Below are 25,056 nucleotides of genomic sequence, written 5' to 3'. Positions count from 1 at the left end.
GCAGGTATAAACCAATTAAGAAGCATATTCAATAAGCCACATACCTTTACTAAAACATACAACCACACTCACATAATGATTTGTATACCGAAAATGCCTTTCGATCGGCAACAACAACTTCACTATTTGGTAGAAGTATAAGAATTCATTGACCCTGCGGTTGTAGCCGAGTCAGTGAAAAGGGGAGGGGTATTCAGAGACAAAATAAAACACCAAAAACGTACATAGATCGTTTATTTTAGTTATAGTCGACTTGATTTTACCCTGTCAAAATAATAATTTTAATAGAAAATAATTTATCAATGAATGACCAATGAGTGATAATAGCTGCAATTGAAATTATAGTAAGATCGTCCAGTAGCGTCGAACGCATGGAGAGCGGTCAAAAGGGGAAATATGAATGCATTATTCTTGTTGTCATGACGGAAAGCAATCAGTAAGTAATTGCTTTTGATCTGGATAACTTCGTTTGAATTGTGGTTAACCAAGCACTAGGTATGTGCGGAAATACGTTGGCTAATCTAAGTAACTATAATCACTGCAAAAAATGCAACCTTTCGCCTTTGCTTTAAGTGATGTTACGAGGTACGTTCGTTGTCAATTTTGGCCAGAACTGTTAACATAGCGGTGTCGAATTCCCGTTCCATTCCTATTTTCCTCCCAGAGTAATACTAATTAATGGACTTTGACCGTACTGCAAAATTCACCTAGTTTTTACTACGATAACATATTTTTCCTTTATGATATCGACAGAAATTTTACAGTACGCGAATTCATAGAGAATTAAACTTAAGTTTAACGAAATTTCTTTTTTGACGAGGAAAAAACTAACTGTTTCGCCTTTAAATAAAAAACAAAACAAAAACACAACACAATTTTTAATTTTGTAGGTTAATTTACTTGAAAATGTTCTTTAAAATTTTGAAATAGTCCAAATTTGCTTCACACAGACCATGACATAATTATGCCATGACAAAGACGATACAAATTAAATTGATTTGAATGTTGACAAAATATTAATACTTTCGTTTTGACGAGGAAAAAACTAACTGTTTCGCCTTTAAATAAAAAACAAAACAAAAATACAACACAAGGCCTATATAAGGTCGGCCAGTTAGCGAATTCACAGAGAAAACTTAAGTTTAACGTCACTTTTTTGCCGATGCGAAAATTAATTTTTTCGCCTTTAAATAAAAAACACAACCAAATTTATAATTTATAGGATTCATTAAACTCGTGAAATAGTCCAAATGTGTTTCACAAAGACGATATAAATTGAATTTTAATTGAATGTTGACAAAATTTTAATATTTTCGTTTTGACGTCTAACATAATTTTGTATGTATGTATAGGTTTCAAAATATCATTTGACAACAAACTTTATACTCATCTGTGCTTACTGGCCGACCTTATATAGGCCTTGACACAACACAATTTTTAATTTTGTAAGATAATTTACTTGAAATTGTTCTTTAAAATTTTGAAATAGTCCAAATGTGCTTCACACAGACCATGACATAATTATGCCATGACAAAGACGATACAAATTAAATTGATTTGAATGTTGACAAAATATTAATATTTTCGTTTTGACGTCTAAAATAATTTTGTATGTATATATAGGTTTCAAAATAAGATTTGACAGCAATCTTAATACTCAGCAGTCCTTATTTATGGTCATGGGTCATGGTATAACCAAGGTGTATTTAATAAGGTGTGTGCATCAGATACAACATCAAATATTTTACAAAAACAACATTGTTGTTATAGAAATTAAATTGTCATGCTGACAATAAGTTTTTGACAAAAATAAACAAAAACAATTATTAATTTATTTTTGCCAATAACTATTCTTTGAGGAATAATTAATGAATTTGTGTTATTCGCGGTTTTAGGTCAGTGAAAAATAAAGTTTAACACCTGGTCGCGATTAATTTTAAGTTTCCCACAATGACCCCTTGGCTCCTTGTGATGTTGTTTACATTGTGAATTACAATCTATTTTGTCTATGGAGTGGCTTCAAATCTTGCCTTCTTAAAGAAAATTGAAGGACATAAATGCCCGGCCAAAGACTAAATCATGGAAATTGTGTTGACCGTATAAAATCTTTCCATAGGCGTATTTAACCTCCGCCGAGAATTGTGACAAGCACCAAGGGGCCGATTTCAATATAGGCAAACTTAATCTCCTCGATTTTATGAGTAGCTGGGATTTCTGCACAAATTTCCATACATAACATAAAATATGTGGACCAATCGGCGAACGGGGTTATAACTGAGCCTAGGTTTCCTTTCTGTCCTTTCTGGATGTACTTTTCTTGAATTATTATTATTTAAAAAGGCTAAATTTAAACACCATTTTTGAAATCGAAATATAATATTGAAAATGTTTTTGACAATTTAATTTACAAACAATAAAGAAAAAAGTTTGAAACCATATGATTGTCACTTACACCTTATTAAATATACCTTGGGTGTAACTGTATAAGTTATCATCAAGTGTTGTTGTACAACAAATGATACGCACATCAATTTCGAGCGTTGGAGTTATTGTTGTCTTGAGTTTGTTTTATTTTCTACAACGCGACGGATGGTTTAACGAACCCATTCTGCTTACGCTTTATATATCGAAGTCTTTTTTATTAATCGACAAGTCGAAAATCGACTTACATATCTCTATTTTGTACGGAGAATCCATCAGCTGATTGATATTCTTCCATGCCTCATTCGTGTTTATTAACCATTCCCTTGTATCTTTCTATTCATAGCACTGCAACTCACTAACTCGACAATTGGGATAACTTGTTTTGTTGTGATTGTTAAGAAGAAAAAGGCATAAACATGTTTAATAATTGGACTAGTTCATTATTGTGTTATTTGCTGTGAATTAAATCAAACGAAAAACATTTTTAAAATAGATTTTGAGAAAGTCATAATGGAAAAAGTTTAACGCCAACTATGGACAAGCCAATTGCCCAAAACCTGGACTTTCTCAAATGCAGGCAGATATTGAAAGGAGATACGCAATTTTCTAGTCAACATGCTCACCAAAATTTTCCCCTGGCGAGCTGTGATTCTGGTCTATATATATGCAGTTCTAACAACAGTGATACTGCATTAGAATCTGACACGGATTCGAGTAATTTTAGCTCAAAACCAAGCCAAGATGTGTCCTTGCACACTGCACTTCAGGATGTCACCAAACTTCGAAGTGAATTGGAGAGGTTAACAAAGTCCGAACAATGGTATAAGCAGGAACTTCGAAACCAGAAGAAAACCAGATTGGAAGATTTGGAGAGACTATATAGTCGAGAACGCAAATATATGGAGGAAAATCAAAGGCTGCAAAAGGAATGTGTCCGTCTTTATGACAAATGCAGTGAACTGGAACGGGAAGCCGAAGGACAACAGCTTGGAACAGACAACAGCGGCTTTGAGCTATCGAAACACGGCGCGTATGTAACTGATGGTAGCACAAATGCTTTCGAATTGCAACAACAATTATCTATTATAAATGACCAACAACAATTAATCAGCGTGCTTAGAGCACAAAAGAAAGGACTTCTAAGAGATCTCAAATCGCTGACGGAGGAAAAAGACGAACAAATTATGAAATTTCAGAAATCTTTAGCTGACCTGGAGTTCGACAACAAACATATTACAAAGAATTACGAAGAATTTTCAAAGGAACGTTCCCTCCTGGCTAGCAGGTTGATTGAGTCTGAGGGAAAGCTTTCGCTGGCCTTAAATGAAAAACTCTGCTTACAAAAGAGCCTGGTTTCACTGGAGGAACAATTAGAAGTACAACAAAAGCTTGTTGAATTCAAAGAAAACGAAATAACGCGGCTCCAGATTGAATTTAGAGATAAAATTAGTAGCGAATATGATTTAGATGAAGTACACAGATTGAGTTTGAAATATAATGAAGACATAAATATAAAGTCATTGCAAATAATCGAATTGAAAAATAGACTTAGTAGCTTGGAAGTCGAACTTGAATCTCTACAGGAATTGCAGGCACAACACGAGGAACAACAAAGACACATTGAACAATTACAGTTTTCCCTTGAGTCGTGCCGGCTGGAGTTGCAAGAAATTAGGAAGTCCGAAATACTTCATAATAAACTAATAAATGAGCTGAAAGAGGAAAATGAGCTGCTGGTGCTGGAAAAAGAAGACATCGATAGAAAGGCTTTGCAGCAAAAGCAACAATTTGAGGATATTTGTCAGGAGTTGAGAAGCGCTAGAGATGAGTATGCTGCCATTCAAAAGCTATACCAAGACACAAAATTCAAACTGGAGATTTGCGAACTTGAGCGAAACAAATTTAATTTTCATGGTGAGAATGATCAAAGAGAGATCAAAGAGTTGAGACAAAAACTTACGGAATATTTGCAGCAAACATCGGATTTAGTAGAAAAATTGCAAGACCTTGAAAACAAGCTAAAGCAAACTGTGGAAGAAAACGTTCAAATGAAAAATGAATTTGGAAAACTCCAAAAAGAGCTGGAATATCTAATTCCCAAATCTGCTGACAATGCAGATAATCAAACAAAATATTATGACTATTGCAACGACTTCTTAAGACTTTCAAGAGAATTTAAGCGATTACAATGTGTTCTAGATCCAAATAAAGAATCCAATCCAATTGATGAATGTCTGGTTTCTCCACAAGAAGTTGAAATATTTGAAGAAGATGTCGCATTAAGAAATCAATATGCGAACAAAGAAGATAATATGGAGGACTTGAAGATTTCTTTAAACATTAAAAGGCAATTGGTGGACAATCGAACGACAGATCGAAAACAGAAGCAAACATTCAAGGGATTATTAAACGAAAATGCGGATCTAAGGAAACGAATCGTAGAAATAGAAAATGAAGCCAGCTCGCTAAAACTTAAACATGATATCTGTGACGTGGCCCAAAAATGTCAGAACATGCAAATTCGGTTAGCAGAACAAGAACAAAAAGTAGAAGACTTACAAAAGCGACTACTTATCAATGATTCTCAGCTTTACAAATCGGAAAAGCAATTGAAGATACAACAAGAAGAGACAACCTCAATAATGGATTTATTTAGGGACAATCAATTACTGAAGGCTGATATTGATAGGGAACTCTGTAAAAAGGCCAAACTGAAGGAACAATTAGAAACGTCAAATAAACATCTGGAAACCATGAAACAAAAACTCGAAGAATTTACATCATTAAAAAAAGGAAAAGTGCACAAGGCTGTACAGTGCGATATGGGAGCACAAGATGAAGTTTGCCTAGAATTGAAATATCTGAAGCAGCAAATTTTGGATTTACAGAGAAAACAAGAGCAGCAGTTTTTTAACGAAACGCTCAAGTCAGAAGAACGAACTCAACTTTTGCAACAATTGTCAGATTTACAAGACTCAAAAATGGAATACCTACGAGATAACCAAAAGGGGTGGCAAGATATGCTGCAAGCCCTTAAGCATGTTCAGTTTATGGAGGAACAAACGCGTAAAGAACTCGAATTGAAGAGAATGGAGTTGGAAGAATTAAATGAAGTGTTTGCCGAACAAAATGACGAACTTAAGAAATTGGAAGAAGTAACAGCTGTACTCGAACTTCAAAGGCAACAGGAAAAAGATCAAATAACTAGAACATTCCAAGAAGAACTATTTGCGATGAAGAAACAGTTGCTCCAGTACCAACATGAAATTAAAAAACTGCAGGAAATTAATAAAATTCTACAGGAACAAAATATCAAAATCCAGCAGGACTCTGAAGAAGATTATGCCAGTGCAGTTGCTAACTACAAGAAAGAGGCGGCATCATCACTGAACACTAAAATTGAAAATGCAATTCAGGAAAGGAATCCATCTTTACAACGGGTTCGAGATCTAGAAACCGAACTACACGATATAAAAAAGAATCGATGTGAAGCAGTCTTTCTTCCTCAACTTACAATCTGTAATATTGCCAGTAATCCCGAAAGAAAACCACAATCTTCATCAAATGACAAGATAAAAAGTGAACAAGATCAACTGCGTATTTTAACAAAAGTGATTGAAGCTGAATTTGCCAGAAAAATGGAAAGATATGATGAACACATTCACTCTTTATTAACAAATGTCAGTGCGCTCAAAAAGTCGCTTCGGGCAAATGAGCATAAAACAGCAATATTAAGCGAAGAACGCTCTCAAGCAATGAAGGACCTGAAAGATCTGCAAAGCACCAAACGAAATCTGGAAGAACTACACTTGAAATACCAGAAAAGTCAAAACACGATCAAGGTACGTTATTTTCTATTAGTATATGTTTCTTTATTCATAATTACAACAATAACAGGAACTTAGAAGGGAATTGTCATTTGAAAGACAAAAATTTGAATCTTCCGACATTGGCAAATCAACGCAGAATGAAGCACCCTCTTACGAAGTGGCTAATTTGATTGATGACTATAAAAAGGTATAATTTAATCTCTTATTTTGGATATTTGGCGGATTACTGTCACATATTTCTTATTATTCTAGTTAATACAACAATCTGCTTCGGTTACAAAGAGACCCGCCACAAGCGTAATACTTGATTTGATACAACGTAGTAATCAGTGCGTGCCAAATTGCAAACAAATCGAATCAAGTATTGATGATTTACGTAGCGACTTGCAGACATTTTTGACTACCTACGCTCAAAAAATACCCTCTTCGTTTGTTAATACTACTTCGTTAAATGTTCCTCCCTCTCTTATGGATGAACTTAAAGCTGCCTCCCACAGTTTCTAAGCGTAAAATTGTATATTACCCTAAAATATTTTTTCAGTGCCAATATTTTTTAATTCGATGTAATTTGTTTGTATCCTCATATAATAGGGAGATAAACGTCCTTAACGAAAAAAATAATAGTTTTATGCTTGTCCTTGTAGGTGATATAATCACGTTCGTCCGGATGTCTGTGTTTCATTAAACGTCATTATGTTATTTTATTTCTTTTATACAAGTAGTAAACACATACAAACATAAATTTCAAGTTATCTGTCGGCGAAACATATTGTCTCTTACTTGTCTTTAATTATATATACTTGGTGTGGGTAGACTTTTGATCATCATACATAAAGAACCAACAGCTCAAAAACCTACTTTAAAATAACAATAAAGATGTCCCCAAGGTTATATATTGCAATTTTTAAAATCTCTCTTTTTTGTTTTACTTATATACAATTAAAAGAGGCTTTTAAAACATAGTCCGATCTGATCCCCCCATTCTAAAAATATGCTAAGGGTTAGGGTTTTCTACTGCATTCATATTTTTTATAGCGCTGCTTCGGAAGTCATTCAAATCATCTGGTGATATAGTTCCTTGGGCATTTTCATGGCCGCCAAAACCATATCCCGTTGAATAAACGGATTCGGCGCCACTGTAAGATTCTATATCGATTTCAATTTTCCTTGAATATGCCATTTTGTTTGTAGAAACGACGCCTAATATTTTGGCTTTATTTTCATCAAAACAAGTGTAAATGGAGTTTAGGAGATCATTGTTGTCAGAGTCTGTATGACGTTGTACTCTGCATCCAAAGGTGTTTGAAGGGCATTTAATGCTTCCGCAAACCCATTGCTCTGAAATATTAGTGTCTTTTAATTAAAATGTTGTAAAATATTACGCTGCAATTACCATGTAGATATTTTCAATATATGACAATGTGTCAGTTTTTGAACCAAAAGCTGCACTCGATAGTAGTAAATTGAAGAAACAAAAATAAAGTCCGATACACCACATAGCGTCGCTTGTTTGATTAAAACCTCAATACTCAAATATTGTTTTATTAAAAGTACGTTGAACATACAATGGTGTTTATTATTTATTTTTTATTTTATTTATTTTTATTTTCAAATTCATTTATGATACAAAGCCTTAAGGCCATTAATACGTATCAGCTGACAAATATACATAGCCTGAGATACATTATATATTAAACCTAAATAAATATAACTAATTTTACTTTGATAAAAATAGAATGAAGGCTCCCCAGCCATAAAAACAAATATAGATTTTAACATATATCCAATAAGCAGCACATGTATAAGAATATCCACACATTATTGTAGGGAATTGTCAAAATGACATAGAACTTTTAAACGGAAAACATTGTTACTATGTGAAAAAACACGTAATTCAAGTGGAAGGGTATTCCAACATCTCGCAACTCTAACCAAAAAAGATCTTGCGAAGATATTTTTATAGATTCTAGGAATACAGACCTGTGGGTTTCTAGAAGAAATTGAAAAAGAAAATAAAATTCTCAAGGATACGGGGGAATCATTTTTAATTATTTTATAAAAAAGGAATAAGCAACGATATTTAACAAACATGTCAAAGGAACACCCTAGAAACTGCTTAACATATCGTGACACATGACTATCTCGCCTGAGATTATAGACAAACCGCGTTATAGAATTTACAATCCGTTTTACTCTTTCCATATTAAAAGCAATTGTCCCAGAATATACTTCAAGTCCATATAAAACCTGAGACATTAAAAGGGAATTAGCTAGAATTTGCTTTATCCGATGATTTAAGTACAAATTAGACGAATAAATCCTACGTAATGTGCCCCATACTTTACCGGTCAATGCATCAATATGGGATTTAAAGGATAGTTCACAATCAACTATAACACCTAGACATCTATGGTGGTGTACAAAATCAATTCTTTCTTGACCTATATAAATATTTAGAGGATATGCTCGGTCATTTTTCCTAAAATACAAAGCTTTAGTTTTTAACGGGTTTACATTCAGAACATTTCTGTTTGCCCAATCAACAAAGCGATCTAGATTCAAGTTTATGTCCCTTTCAAAAGTGTTAGGAGATTTAGGACTACCATTAAAAAGCAGGAAAATATCATCAGCGAATAAATATGTCGTACAGCTTGAAGTGTTTATGTGAAGAGCAAGGTCATTCACATATAAAATAAAAAGCAGTGGTCCAAGTACAGATCCTTGGGGTACACCAGAAAATAATGAACAAGAATTAGATTTGGCACTATTTAGAACAACAAACTGACTCCGATCTCTCAAATAAGACAATATTAGCTTGCAGGCTGATTTAGAAAAGTCAAAGTTATTCTTAAGTTTCCATACGAGCTTATCATGATCAATAGAATTGAATGCTTTAGACAATCTAATGATACCAAAACACTTAATTTGTCCTCATTAATGAATTCACGGATAGAATCAGTCATTTTAAGAAGCAAATGAGTGGTGTTTTAACCCTGACGGAAAGCATATTGAGAATCACAAATTCTAGATGAACAAATATCAAATATTTTTACAGAATATAATTCGCTGTATGCATTTCCATCTCTTGTTGTTTAAGCATGCAATAAACAGTATAATTTATCGTATGAATCAGTGGTTTTTTGTCCTCTGTTATTTGGCAAAGTTATCTGGGATCTACACGAACTGTTCGCCCCATTTGTGTTCGTATAAGTACACCTACCAAACGACTTAATCGATTTTGATGTTTTATATTTAGCTGCGTTATTTATTTTTATATATTGAAAAAATTCCCTTTTTTGAAAAATTTGTATACGGCACTATGGTAAATACGAATTAAATTTACAAAGACCTGGGGGGTTACTCTGTATTGCGATGCGTAAGAAAAATTGTATCGCATCGCATAATTGGTACTCTCTAATTCGTTTTCGTATCTCCTTTCGCATCTACTTTACGCAAATGTGGCATCACCGAACTCTGTAATACGAAAACGTATGTCAAATTCGTTCGTTAAACGCAAATATCTTGCGTTAACAAAATAGCAAACGCAAAGGAAGCGAAACCTGTATGTAAGCAAAATTAAAGATTTTATTTATATATAAATTAATTATTTTAGGGATAATACAAAAAATATTTGCAGACTGAGCAGCGTTAGTTGATTTTATGGAGCATAACAGCGATTTGGCAAAGGGACAGTTGCAGAGTTCAAATGCTAAACAACGCGCAAACAATTTGTGGACAAAACCGGCTGATGACCTCAATTCAAATGGACATCCTGTAAGGGATGTCGCTGGTTGGAAAAAAGTAATACATTATATTTTTATATAAAATATGAAACTATGCATATTTACAGGTTGGTATTGATAACCACCTTGTCCAAGCAATTTTAAAGCAGCGGCCACTTTTATTGGAGCTGGAATTGCTGTGAATGCATTTGGAATGACGAGCGTTTAATAAATACGCATCTTTATTGAAACGAAAATTTTGTATATAAATCTATAAAAATTAAATATTTGAAAACGTCTGTCACATAATTCGTACTTCTATTTTCATACCCGTGGTCACTTAGGGAGAGTATATTTGTCTTAAAATTATTTTTTTAATTCGTTCATCATTTTGGTTTTTTTAAAAAACACTCGTACCACACAAAAATATGTTTTTATTTCCAATTTTTTGACGTTTCCTTTTGCCATTCTTCGTTATTGTTTACTTTGTGGTGACAGTGTTGCCCAATTTTCGATTTAGTTTGCGAATGCGTTTGCGTGAGCGATACAGAGTACCAAATTGAACTCTTAACGCATTTAGCTATCGCATCGCACTTGCTTTCGCAACGCAATACAGAGTAACCCCCCTGAAAGATCTGCAAAGCACCAAACGAAATCTGGAAGAACTACACTTGAAATACCAGAAAAGTCAAAACACGATCAAGGTACGTTATTTTCTATTAGTATATGTTTCTTTATTCATAATTACAACAATAACAGGAACTTAGAAGGGAATTGTCATTTGAAAGACAAAAATTTGAATCTTCCGACATTGGCAAATCAACGCAGAATGAAGCACCCTCTTACGAAGTGGCTAATTTGATTGATGACTATAAAAGGGTATAATTTAATCTCTTATTTTGGATATTTGGCGGATTACTGTCACATATTTCTTATTATTCTAGTTAATACAACAATCTGCTTCGGTTACAAAGAGACCCGCCACAAGCGTAATACTTGATTTGATACAACGTAGTAATCAGTGCGTGCCAAATTGCAAACAAATCGAATCAAGTATTGATGATTTACGTAGCGACTTGCAGACATTTTTGACTAACTACGCTCAAAAAATACCTTCTTCGTTTGTTAATACTACTTCGTTAAATGTTCCTCCCTCTCTTGTGAATGAACTTAAAGCTGCCTCCCACAGTTTCTAAGCGTACAATTGTATATTACCCTAAAATATTTTTAAAATCTCTCTTTTTTGAAAGACGAGATTGGTCCTGAATCTGAACAAAATATTGGACTCCAGATCAAGGTTTTTTGTTATAAAAACAATTTAATGTACAAAATTTAATTTATTTGCTTATATATGTATATTGTTAAGCAAAACAATTTTTGCCGGGCCATCTACACTTCTGATCTCAATATTTAAGCGAATGTTGTAAAACGATTTAATACATATTTGGAAGACTTCATTGTATTGTATATATATATATATATATGTATATATATCTTAATATATAAAGAGCTTAGTGTTAAGTGGATGAGTGACTGACAGATCGTCGCCCAGACGAAACGGCTGAAGCTAGAAGCTTGAAAATTTGAGTACTAAAATGTACTAAATGTGGTACCCTTTGTATTAGGCAAACAAGAAGAGCTAGAATTCTGAAATTTGGAATGCGGGTCTCTGATGGAAATTTAGAACGAAAGAAATGCATCCTATAAGTGTACGAAAAGTACTAAACTGTACTAAATTTAGTTCTAAACGGGTTGATGTTGGTGTGTAGGCTTGGTCTTTTGAAATTCGAACTAGAAGGGTACGAAGAAAAGTACTAAATGTGGTACCCTTTGTATTAGGCAAACAAGAAGAGCTAGAATTCTGAAATTTGGAATGCGGGTCTTTGATGGAAATTTAGAAAGATGTACAAAAGGTTTTTTGGAAATTCATCCTATAAGTGTACGAAAAGTACTAAACTTTACTAAATTTAGTTCTAAACGGCTGAAGCTAGAAGCTTGAAATTTTGAGTGTGGGTTAATGTTGGTGTGTAGGCTTGGTCTTTTGAATTTCGAACTAGAAGGGTACGAAGAAAAGAACTAAAATGTACTAAATGTGGTACCCTTTGTATTAGGCAAACAAGAAGAGCTAGAATTCTGAAATTTGGAATGCGGGTCTCTGATGGAAATTTAGCATGATGTACAAAAGGTTTTTTGGAAATTCGTCCTATAAGTGTACGAAAAGTACTAAACTTTACTAAATTTAGTTCCTATATATATATATATATATATATAGCTAGAATCGTGAAATTTTGTATGGAATACAGGTTGGGAAGTAGTGTTGATTTATGGAAATGGTTTTAGAAATTCGTATGTGTGTGAAAAGTACTAAATTGTACTATTTGCATTTAATTGAGTGTATAAAGATGGAATTTTAAAAATATGAATTAGGATTGGTACAATTTGAATTTGGGTGAATAGAGAGAGCTGGAAATCTAAAATTTTATATAATGGTTGCTGTTGGAGTGTAGAATCAAGGTATGGAAGAATAGTTCTTATGTATGTTAAATGGTACTATATTTGGTACAACTTGATTATATGTAAGCTGGACTCCAGAATTTTGGAATAAAAATTACTGTTAAGGTGTAGGATTGAGGTAGTTTTGGAAATTCGTACTTATGGGTACAAAAAGTACTCAATTTGGTACAAGTTTATATGTAGGTAAACAGAAATTGGGAATTAAAATGACTGTTGAAAAAATGCTATATTTTGTTTCAAAAAATTCTAGAAAGTGCTAAAAAATTTTAAAAAGTGCCAAATAAAAGTGCTAAAAAAATTATTTATTTATTTTTATTTATTTATACAAATAAAAGTGCTAAAAAAATTATAGAAAGAGCTATGACGATTTAGCCATGTCCATCTGTCTGATTAAATGACGATATAGCTCGCAATACAGAGCTTTGAAATGTTCCACATACATTGCAATTTCACACTGCGCGTTTTTTGAGGCTGAGGCTACATATGAAGAAAATTATCAATCTAAGTCAAGGTTTGCATATATCACTCATATTAAAATATGGACCTACGTGTATTTTCAGCATTTTGAAGGTTTTACCCGCATTTTCATGGCATAAATTATATGAAATTATTTTCTTTCGAAATGTTCGCGTATCAAGTGTTCAGCAAAAATTTCTAAATCATTTATATTTATAAATATTTGCCTCTTAAACTTATATATATATATATATATATATTTATAAATATTTGCCTCTTAAACTTATATATATATATATATATACATTGTAACAATCATGTTTAAATCTTGAAAATATATTTTTTATAATTTATTCAAAAAATGGCAATCGACATACATACATAAGGTAGTGGTGTATTTTTTCCTTTTTGACAAAAGTTACCATACCTTGTATAATTGTACCATGGGTAGAACATATTTATTAGTACAATTTTCTCCATATAAAATGTGTGTCCTATTTGCGTACTTTTAAGGTTTTAGTGCCCATTTTCGGAACTATGAATACACACCACATGGTGCGGGGTACTTAAAGGTTGGCTGGGCCAGTAATAGATCCATTTTTTTGTGCCAAATGAGTTTGAAAAGTGCAAAATCTAGCACTAAAAGTGCTAAATCGGCAACACTGGTTGGAGTGTACGATTGACATGTGTATTAAACTTTGTACAATTTAGATTTTGTTGAACGAATAGAAATTGAAGACGAAGTAGCGGGCACTTCGCTAATATATATATATATATGTATATACATATAATATTTAAAAAAGAAATTTTCGTTTGACAGTAAATGTACGTATGGGGTTGTATTTTTGTCGCCTTCTAGATGACCTGATATTTGGGCCATGCCTTGGATGATGGCAGAACAGAAGAAATCGGCGGTTGAAATGAACACTTACTAATATTTTACACAATTTTAAGTTTATTTAATTAAAGTTTAATTAAGTTTATTTATTTAAAAAATTTAATTTTTTCTTCAAGAATATCAATCAATCAAATAATTTATGTACGAAGAAACAACTTTTACTAGTACTTTTGATTTTCGTTTTAAACACAAAATATATTGACGCCTCCGAAGAATAGTATGCTAAGTCTGAAAAGTCAGTTTTTCAGGAGAAGCTCTCAAAGTTTACGGGCGTTATCTCGGGAGCGGTGTGAGGTAGAAGATTAAATGTTTTACTGATTTTAACGAAATTTAAATATAATTTTGGTAGCACTTCTAAATTTAAAATTTTTCTAGCAGATTATAGCTAAAAACGACTTAGAATACTTTAGCAAGGATAAACATTTCACAATAAGTCGGCTAAGTCGACTTAGCATGTTTTGTTACGGACCTTTTTACTCTGATTAGTCGTCTAATTATACATAGCATGTTCTGGTTTGGAACAAAATTCTGATACATTTTATTGTCATTATACTTAGACCAACTAAGATTATAATATACACTACGTGTCACAACTATAGACGCGCCTTTAATTCAATTGGTATATTAGTTGACAAATAAAATGGACCCATTAAGTTATTGTACACAGTAAAATGACCAAAAACACATATTATTCAACAAAAATAATTGATTATTTTTTATGGTTTCGCCTAATTCTGCAAACTTAAATTTATTGATGCTGCACAACTTTTTCAAAATTAGATATAATTATTATTAAAACCTTAAATAAAATAACATAACATTAATCAATAATGGGTAGGGCCTCCCTTATTTTGAATAAGATCAAAAATTCTATCCATCATACTCTCTATCAATTTTTTTGCAAATCATCAAAGATCCAAAATTCTATCCATCATACTCTCTATCAATTTGTTTTGCAAATCATCGTCGATTGACCGCCATTTATTGATTATTACTTCTTTGAGGTTAAAACAGTCTGATATTGGCGGTTTTCCGCATAGTTCTCGATCACATTCTAGTCGGAAGAACATGCGGATTTGAATGAAATGGCGCGTTGTCCTGCTGAAAACGAGTCCTCCATCGTTGCTGCTTTCCCAAAATGGCAATAATATATCTTCAAAGACTTGAACGTACTCCATTGAACTCATCCGGCAACTAGAAAATGCCAAATCAAGCATTCCGTCGCTATAAAATTCTCCCATTAAAATTCTACCATTAAGGAACCGACACCGAAATTTCATTTTGATGGACGGACGGACATACATAAATCGACTCAGAACGTGATTTTATGCATATTCTCAAAAGGAACTATGGGTCTAACTCGTCTTATTTTGCCTGTTACAAACATATGCACAAAGATATAATATTTTATAAACGCGAGAACTAATGTATTCTTAAATTGCTTACCTTGATTTCCCTCTTTGTAACTTAGCATGGTCTCTGTAGTTATTACTTCTCCTTTTTAGAAGCGAAATCAGCGAACTCGTCATAAAAAAGTCCGTGCTGTAATATGCTAAGTCTACTTAGCATTCGAAATAATTCAAAAAGTTCCAAGCCGAAATATGCTAAGTGTACTTACCACATTATGGTATGGAAGTTTCTTAAATCTTACGTGCCATGCTGAGTACATTTTTGCTTATAACTTTGGTTTGGATTGGCCGATGATTACCAAAATTTCAGAGAATTTAAATTGAGGACCGTAGTATCTAAAAACGTGAAGAACTTTAAATCATGCTAAGTCGACTTAGCATACTATGGTTCGGAGGCGTCGATATGTATACACCTGTATAATTACTTTTGTGATTAAATGTACATATTCATCTAAAGGATTCATAATTGCATTTTATTTATCGATTTAGAGAAAAAATAAATGTAAATGAAATTTTTTATAATATTCAAAATTGTCATAGAAGTTTGTACAAATTGTCACCACATACAGAATAACTAATATTTCACATAGCAAATTTGTTCGAATTCGAACTTTGTCTAGGTTAATGCAGGATAACTTTAAAGGGAAGAGCGGACAAATTAACAGGGAATTTAAGAACAGAATAAGTCTGTATATCTTCGAAAACTATAATGAACATATTGATTTAAATTTGGAAATTTTACTGTTGATCATAATATTTGATTCAGAGTTGGACATATAAAAATCTGATATAATTATAAAACAGTAGAGAGTACTGAAATAAAACATGGAATATTTTGATTTTCAATTCCCATGCTTTGGAAACCATTTTATTTATTGTTTGTGCATATTAAAGGCTAGAAAAATGGGCCAGAACGCGTACTGGTTCAGTTGCTTAATATATTATAAATATGAACATAATAGAAACACTACATTAGCGACAGTTTTAACTCAATGTGTGTATTCTGCTGTACGTATACCATAATTGCCTACAGAGATTGAGATTGCCACATTTGCTGAAACTCAAAATGCGATGTGTATTATAAACATGTTCAAAAATATATATTTATTAAAATGTCGCACATGGAAATATATAATTTACCCCCTTTCGCATACTTAAATGGTCTACGCATTTTATACATTTGCTAGATTGCGTTTGGTAATGATCATCGTATTATCTGGTGGTAGTGAAATGTGGATGGCATTCATTACAAGTTTTAAGTTTTAAATAAAATTAATCGAACATGTGTGCTAGATTATAACTCATTTGACTCAGCCCCTTATTCAAATTCTCCAATCCTTTGTTAAGATTATTATTAAATTTCTCCATTTGAAGACCAAATTCTTTTGAGTCAAAATCGTTTGTATTTATGGAATTTATTGAACTGATTCCGCCGCTGCGATATCCTTCGACGTGTACTTTCACTTGACTGTTTGGATCAACATTTTGGGTAGTCGAGAATTTGGTTAATTGTTCGCCTGTCCTCGAATAGCATATATTTGTCCTTACTAAAAGTGAAGGGTTTTTGGGGTCATTCTCTTTAGTTACCAAGCATCGTTCAGCATCTTGAGGGCATTTTACCTTATCGCACTGAAATATATCTAGTTTACAAATGTTATTATATTTTTGGCTTTATAATAATGCTACTAAGTACACACAGTACCATTTTCAACTACAATGTACACATCGCCAATAACGGAAACTGATCGGGCGTAAACCGAACACAAACCACATACAAATATGGCGATAATTATTCTGTTTGTAGTCATCTTTCAATAAATTATACTTTAATGATGTGTACTGATCGAAGTTCTGCAACGTACTGAGCGCTGTTTGGCACTGAGAGTTTGCCGACTGCTTGCATATATTGAAATAAAACAAACGAATTGGTAACAATATGAGTTTGTCCCTGCTTTTTTTATTATTAAAACGCAAATATATTCTCTAGAATAATTTGCAAAACCCCAGTGAATTTCGCGGTCGTCAATATATTTACAGTCGAACCCGTTTATAATGGACATTAACTATAACATTGGGCACATCACAAAACTAATTCGTTTACTAAAAATAGCATAACATTGAAAACTTGTGATGTACTTGTGCTGTGTGTTTTTCCACATCAAATTATATTCCTTGTTTTTATTTTAGAAGATTTTAGGCATAAACACGTTAATATTTGAATGGACTTCAATTTAAGCTAGGAGAGTTTGTACATTCTGATACTTTCACGAACATCTTTTAAAAATCAACATTTAACAGTCTATACCTAATTTCAGTGTGTTCGTCTATGAATTTGATTAACAAATGTGAACAGAGAAAACATTAAGATGTCAGTTCGTAATATATATGGTCGACTGTATGCCAGCATATCTGTAAGTTGTTCGCCATTCTTCCTCACCTCTGTGCTTATCTATGACAATTTCCGTTGTATTTTGTTGGGGATTTTCAGACGCTTTTGGTTCTTCAATTATTTGATAAGAACCATCCGAATTGAATCACACATTGAAAATAAATTTACATTTTCAAAATACAGTAAAAATCGAGATTTTTGATTCAAATAAAGTCAATCAATCCGGATATTAGGATACGCAATGAGTTGTGAAATGTAGTCCGGATTAGCGAGTTACGAATTATAGAGTTTATACTGTATTTAAATTCTATTCATTGCAGGAGAAGTGCAAATTCCATATTTACTCATACTTACTAATACGATGACGATAAGTGCATTACTTCAAAATGTTTTTAAAACTTATGACAAAAATTTACCGATTGCATTTCTATATTTTTTATCTTTATCAACTGCTACAAAAATAAAATTGCATGGAAGCTCCGTATTCAAAAAGATACATTTGTTTTGACACGTTTCACAACAAAGTGAACTAGAATTTTCGATGACTTCACTTGAAAAGTCGAATTCTGTTTGCGCTAAGGCATTAGGTATGACATCGTACTTTTAGCTATGTAAAAATACACCCCGTTCTTTTCAATTTGTCTGTTAGCATTTTCCAACTGAAGAGGCTTTACTGCCCAATTCCAGGCATATTGATGCTGGTAGTCGCATTTGTGTATTTTACCATGTGAAGACCTTAAGTCCTTCCAGAGATTTGGACCTCAAAAGTCCCGTTGGCACCCTGGTATGTTTTACTAAGTCAATATTGGTATCAATTTAAATCGTTTGAAGTCCTGATTATAAAAAAAAACCGACAGACGGCCGGGTAACCACAAACACCCATATTGTTTTTAGAATTGTAAAATGGTACCGCGAAATTTGGAGACCCATATCTCATATCCATCAGTTTCACAATGCTAATGTGTATCGTCTTCTGTAGTTATTTATAGGACAACAGAAATTCGTTGTTCAAACTTTCAAAACGCCTAGCCAGCAAATTGAATACCAAACACTTCTTGAGAAATTTTTGTAATTGAAATTTTGGCTAACGAATAATCGGGGTTACGAATTATCAGGAGTTTACTGTATTTGGAAATTGAGTTACTAGGAGCATATCGATTTCTTCAGGCAAAAAGGCAGTATAAGGCGAAGTAGGCTTATCAGATACCTACACACTTAATAAAAATAATACACAATTAGTGAAAAATATTGAAGGTTGTGTTGGGGATCACCGTCGAAGTTTTTTTATATTTTCATTTCAACAGTAAATACTCGGCTATTTACCCAAGTATTTACACGCGTTTTTAAAGTATTGTGAACTATCCATTTTAAATCGATTTGATAACAGAAACCTGAAAATAGGATGTAAGATGTTGTATTACCGATTCAATATAGTAAATACCCAAATAAATACCCGCAAAATTACCCACCCCTTGGGGATTTGCCCGGTAAAAACCATCATTAACCTGGCCACCAGAGTAGTTGGTGGATATTGGAATATAATAGTTTCTGTGTTACCCTGTTAAAGAAATGAATGAAATAGTAAAGCATACTTTTAGCGTTATTTTAATTTATGATAAGGGAATTCGCAAACCATAGCATGTATATATATGGGCAATATTGCCAATTTTTTAACATATCTGAAGCTGAGGTTCACCCCTTAATAACTTGGGAATTAGTTAATTATATGAAAAAAGTGAATAGTTTTGGGTTAGCTCATCGGATATTGAAAACTTTTCATGGTATTGACTTCCAAACTTTATTTGGGTGTAAGCTGTGTCTACTTTAATGTAAAAAATGTGTAAAAACAGGTTGAGGCGAACCAGTTCTCTTTATGTTCTCTGCCGATTTGTGACTAAGCTACTAATTTCACGGTCTTCGTGTCCAAGTAAATCTAGAAGCCAACAAAACGTTTTTTATGTATCATTTTTCAAAATTTTAACTGCATCTACCTTTAAATGATGCTGACATTTTGAAGCTCGATTTTGGGTGTTTTTTAATTTTACTTCTCGCTTTAATGCGCAAACAGGGATTTCTAAAAATCGATTATAAGATTATTGTAGTCTCGAATCTGAGTATATATGTAGTATGCACAGCATCAGAGTAATACTCATCCGAAGATGAAAATTTTGTGCTATCACATATTATAAAATCTTCGTGAAAATCCATCTACTAGAACGGCGGGAACTGACCATCCAAAAAACATGAAATTTGATAAAAAAAAAAATGTTTTTGAAAATATCGCGGATTTGATTGCATTTTCTGTGGATCATTTCCACTTCAATAAATGACCTAGTACGGATTTTGATCTTTTTCGAAAACAGAACTTTAAAAACTTCAGCCGAAAGAGAGATGTACCCAAATAGTGTGAGGTGGGTCATCCATGGTTCTTAATGAAGCGCATTGAAATCGGTATAGATCGATGTATTTTTCAGGGTGCACACCGAAATCGGATGCGCGTTAATGGCATATGGACTTTTCGGAAATTATTCGCGTTTTACGAGTTTTGGGTACTTCAATGCAACATGTAGTACATCTTACGATAAGATACATCACACATGATAAGATATATGTTCAGAACACTTTCTCTTAAACTCATTAATAGAAAAGTTAAACTCACGAAGGCTCAAAGACAGTATCTCCACAATCTCGGAAAAGTATGTAATTTACAATTGCAAAAGTTCAATATTGGCGACTAAATTCCATTACCCCTTTCTCCGCAGCATCTTTAAATATGCAGATATTTTGTGTGTGTGCATGATACCAAAGAAATTGCACTTGGTCTGGACATTTAGGGTTATATAGCTGTGGTTGTGTTCCCAAACGGAGTGTTTGACACTTGACCCCATTTTGATTCTTAACCAATCTTCTAACATAAAAAGGAAGAACACAGAGGGAGGCATAATCTTTCTGTTCAATCAACGCGTTGCTGTTGAACACATTTGGCTGAGGGCGAAAGCGAAAATATCCCACAGAGTTGAGAATAGGCACATTGGCATCAATATTGCCATCACTACACAAATCAACAAAAAAGAACACATTTTCTTGGAAAGTAAGGATTGGATGTCACTAACTGATGCGCATTTATGTAGAAAGTATGATGCAAAATCCGATAAGGCCAAATTTAAATTTTTAGAGCCGACTTCAATTAGCGGGGTTTCTAAGCTTTACCCTTACAGTGACCAACAATTATTTGAAGTCTGCTTGTAAAATCTAACGAGTTTATACGGCTTCTTCTCTGGGTGAAATTTCTTCAGAATACGAACAAATAAACGACCTTCATCAGCAATGTGAACTTGTACGAAACAGCGATAATCTATCAATCACCAAAGCATCGACATTTTCACAGAAAATACATAAAATATTTCAAAGAAAGTTGGGCAAAATGATGTGACCTTTATTATCATCATTAGTTAATACATGGCCTACGGAGTATTTGTCTGGTCCATTGCGAGTTAGCAGTCTGCCAAGAAACCAAACTAAATGCATAGTTAAGTTATCTAATTGCTCACCACTTTCTTTCCATTGATACTCAATTATCGGCTAAATGATCCATCTATTCGGTTTCATTTTCGACACAAGTGTTTTCTTAAAACCCATTGAACAGGGTCAACCGAATGAGCAACGGTCCCTCGGCAGATAGCGTCGGCTGAGCAGTGCCTTAATTTTGCTAATTATGACTCTGGGAGATTAAATTGAGCAAAACAAAAATGAAAGCTTCTTAAGACCATACAAATAATGATGACCGAATATCTCCGAAAAATAAAAATATTTCGATTTTGAAATTGCTCATCAAGTTTAGCAGTCATGGGATATCACCCACTGTGCTCATTTAAATCTGTTTCATTGCTCCCCCCCTACGCCGTGTTGTTTGCTTCAAACCATGGACACGCATAAGCCACTTCAAGTACAGAAACTATTTCAGATGTCGATATTATCGGTTTTGCCGGGCTTCGTTGTCTAAGGTTATTTACCTCTATACAATTTCGATACTGTACATTCTGGTAACCCTTTCAATCTCTGAATGTGTTTTCTCGGTCTGTGCTGTGTTATTGATGGAATTCGGTAAACTACTTGTGCTCTTTATTAGCTTATACCGCAAGTATGAAGGTACATGCGTTTGTGTTAATCCACAATCGTTCAATTCACACAAGACCAACATTTAAAAGCTGTTCAAGAATATCATTCATCTAGCCTACTTTTAAGTTTCAATATAAAAAACGGAAAGAGTAATTTAAAATAAATTCGAAGTTGCACTACATCTTACAATATTATATTCTAATCGGTTTGTTATTTTCAGAGGTTTCACTATTGCACACTCATATGTACATATTATGTTCTCGCCTAATAAAATTATGTAGAAGAGCTGAATGGGTAAACTAATAGTTTAGTTATATACGGAGTTCTCTGTATGAGTGACATACATATCTTTTATGCAGTCGTCTAATAAAATTCAACTAATTTTTAAGTTATATGCCGTTGATATTAGAAAAATATATCATAAGCAACTTCGCGTCAGCAAACTAAGTCTGATGAACCATTTTCAGAAGACACAAGTAGCAAGGGTGGGTGGAAAATAATAGTGAATCAAGTCTAAAATTTATCTGATTTCATGTGAAGCGATAAAATGGATTACAACGTCTATGAATATTAGATTTAGATAAGTTTTGTAGCGACTCAAGTGTGCAACTGGCGAATAACTAGAATTCACTATAGTTCTACGTCGTATTTAATTCCTTTAAGGGAACCCCACCCATTCCCGATTTTAATTTTTCAAGATTTTCAATGGGCTGGTAAATCAATACCAATGCTTGCAAAAGTTTGTAACTTTGCACATATATTTGAAGATTTAAAAGAGAAGAAAAATAATTTACAAAACAATTGTTGTTGTTTTTTGTAATTAAAGAAAAGTCCTTCTTTTTGATGGCGGGCATGATAACTCCTCACTGGAACATCGGTATCCGAAAATTCCATCCGAACGGTGTTAGAAAGAGTACATGTCTGGCTCTCGTATGAACTAGGATTATTGACTTCGCTCTAAAATTAACAAAATGGCGGACCTTTGAAAAAATATTTTTGAAAATTTGCCGATTTTTGACCAAAAACCAAGTTAAAAAATAAGGAAGATCTTCACCGATTGGCTTTATCGTTGTTCATACGATAGCTATACACTCACAGAGAAACGTGTAAAGATTTGGAAATCGATTGGGTTATTAGTTTGAAGTTGGGTTATTAGTAATTTACAAAACAATTGTTGTTGTTTTTTGTAATTAAAGAAAAGTCCTTCTTTCTGATGGCGGGCATGATAACTCCTCACTGGAACATCGGTATCCGAAAATTCCATCCGAACGGTGTTAGAAAGAGTACATGTCTGGCTCTCGTATGAACTAGGATTATTGACTTCGCTCTAAAATTAACAAAATGGCGGACCTTTGAAAAAATATTTTTGAAAATTTGCCGATTTTTGACCAAAAACCAAGTTAAAAAATAAGGAAGATCTTCACCGATTGGCTTTATCGTTGTTCATACGATAGCTATACACTCACAGAGAAACGTGTAAAGATTTGGAAATCGATTGGGTTATTAGTTTTTGAGTTATCGTGCCCGCCATTCGCAAAGGAGAAAAACGCGTTTAAAGTTTGAGAAGCCCTTTATCCGTCACTTGATGCTGACACAATAAATCGGTTATATTTTCAAGTGTTCTTGAGATTTTCTCTTGAAATTTTGTAGGGACATTCTTGGATTAGTGTAGACTCGAATTAAATCATAAAATATGTTGACCCCGAGAATGGGGGGAGGTCCCCTTAAACGAAAGAATTAGAAATCAATTAATAGGACTTAGTTTCTTCTTGTTGCTTATTACTTAAAAACTGAAAGAGTTTCATGGGTGTTTTAATCGTCCATAAGAATTTCGAAAAAGAATTCTAGATAATAATTAATATTAAACATTTTCATATTAATTTCTGTACACGATATTTTGAATGAGTACAATAGAGAGGGTCGCAGATAAACTCATTAAAAAAACCTTTTTAATTTTTCATAAAGTTCACGATAACAGAATTCTCCCAAAATGTGATAGTGATCGATGCTTGATGGCAACAGTCTTGCATTTGGTGTAACTACGACTGAAGTTGGAGAAGTTGCTAGATTATTGATCCGCACCCACATATTATGTTCGGCTAATTGAAATGTCCAAAAGAGACGATACACCTAAACGTTACTTACAATATACGTTGTTAATGAAATTAATAGTTTCTTCAATATGGCAACCAACTTAATGTACAACGGGCTTATTACAATTGACACAGACATAGCCACCTGAACAGCCATAGTTGACGGAACACGACAGACACACTCCAAGCAGTTAAATATACGAAGTAATCATTTAAATCACGAGGCACGTAGACAACTGTTATTGTTGTTTTTTGGGTTTTTTTTTTTTTTTTTGTTTTTCCTTTTTTACACAAATTTATGCATGGATGTTTGATTAAAAATATTGTGCCGGTTATTGACATTCTACTGTTGTATGATTAAGGCGACATGCGACAAGCCAAGTGGGGGTTTTTCACTGTGAAAAAGACTTTCGTCAGTATCCTTCTCAGGTGTACTTCTGAAGAAGTTTGTGCTTAAATTCAACGACATTGACCGTCACTGATAGCAGCCGATTTTTTAAATATCATTGGTGTCATTGTTTGGGCTCTATTTTATTCCTAACGCATACGCATTGGATATGAACAGGGCTGTGACGAGCAACAATGAACAACTGTGGTGGTTCATACTTTTGGGGTCGCTGTTGTTGTTGTGTGTAAGCAGATAATTCGACTGTTTCTTTGGTTGTATCCAACGTGTTGAACGAACAAACATCATGTTCCATGCCATACCAAAGATAAACTAATGTTCCTTAGTTGCGCCTTGGGTAGCACCAACAATACCTTCTTCTCGGCTAAACAGTCTCTGACGGTCGAGCAAAGCGATAAGATGTACGAAGTGTGCGCGTGAACCGCTACAACAAAATTAAACGGCGAGAGAAATACAGAGAGAATAACAATCGCGTGCCAATCGAAGTGTGGCAACGAACGAAGTCACAAAAGCGAAAACGAATCTGTGCGAAATCAACACTAAAAGAAAAACTAATGTAACCGATGCTGCAGACGGCAAACACGACGGCGAAGTGCAACAAGAGCTCTGAGAATTTTTGTTTAGGCCAAACGATTGTATTGCAGTGGATGTTTAGTCAGAGAGCTGCATCAACATCTGCAGCAGCAACGGCGACTTGCAAACTGTAGCACAACAATCTGGTTCGGTTCAGTGATTGAGTTCGCAGCATATATGTATGCAGTGCTAATGTGGATCAGTTAGGCATGGTCCGTCACGA

At 33.6% G+C, this 25,056-nt stretch overlaps 1 protein-coding gene across 1 annotated transcript; it reads left to right on the top strand.

Annotated features, from left to right (window-relative positions):
- The first annotated feature begins 2,957 nt into the window (after nucleotides 1-2,957).
- Nucleotides 2,958-5,814, top strand: LOC133331892 (trichohyalin). Its single transcript, XM_061540283.1, has 2 exons — nucleotides 2,958-5,677; nucleotides 5,751-5,814. Exons 1-2 carry the CDS (start codon nucleotides 2,958-2,960, stop codon nucleotides 5,812-5,814), a joined length of 2,784 nt encoding a protein of 927 aa, XP_061396267.1.
- Nucleotides 5,815-25,056: the final 19,242 nt, after the last annotated feature.

Source organism: Musca vetustissima, unplaced genomic scaffold, assembly GCF_032173495.1.
Source record: "Musca vetustissima isolate MV318-11 ecotype Yass unplaced genomic scaffold, APGP_CSIRO_Mvet_v1 utg24363, whole genome shotgun sequence".
NCBI lineage: Eukaryota > Metazoa > Arthropoda > Insecta > Diptera > Muscidae > Musca > Musca vetustissima.
This window is presented reverse-complemented; position numbering and strand designations above follow the sequence as displayed.

Coding starts and splice junctions, on each gene's coding strand:
- LOC133331892 (XM_061540283.1), top strand. CDS start 2,958: ATGGACAAGCCAATTGCCCAAAACCTGGACTTTCTCAAATGCAGGCAG. Junction 5,678..5,750: donor ATGAAGAAACAGTTGCTCCA/GTACCAACATGA, acceptor AAAATCCAGCAG/GACTCTGAAGAAGATTATGC.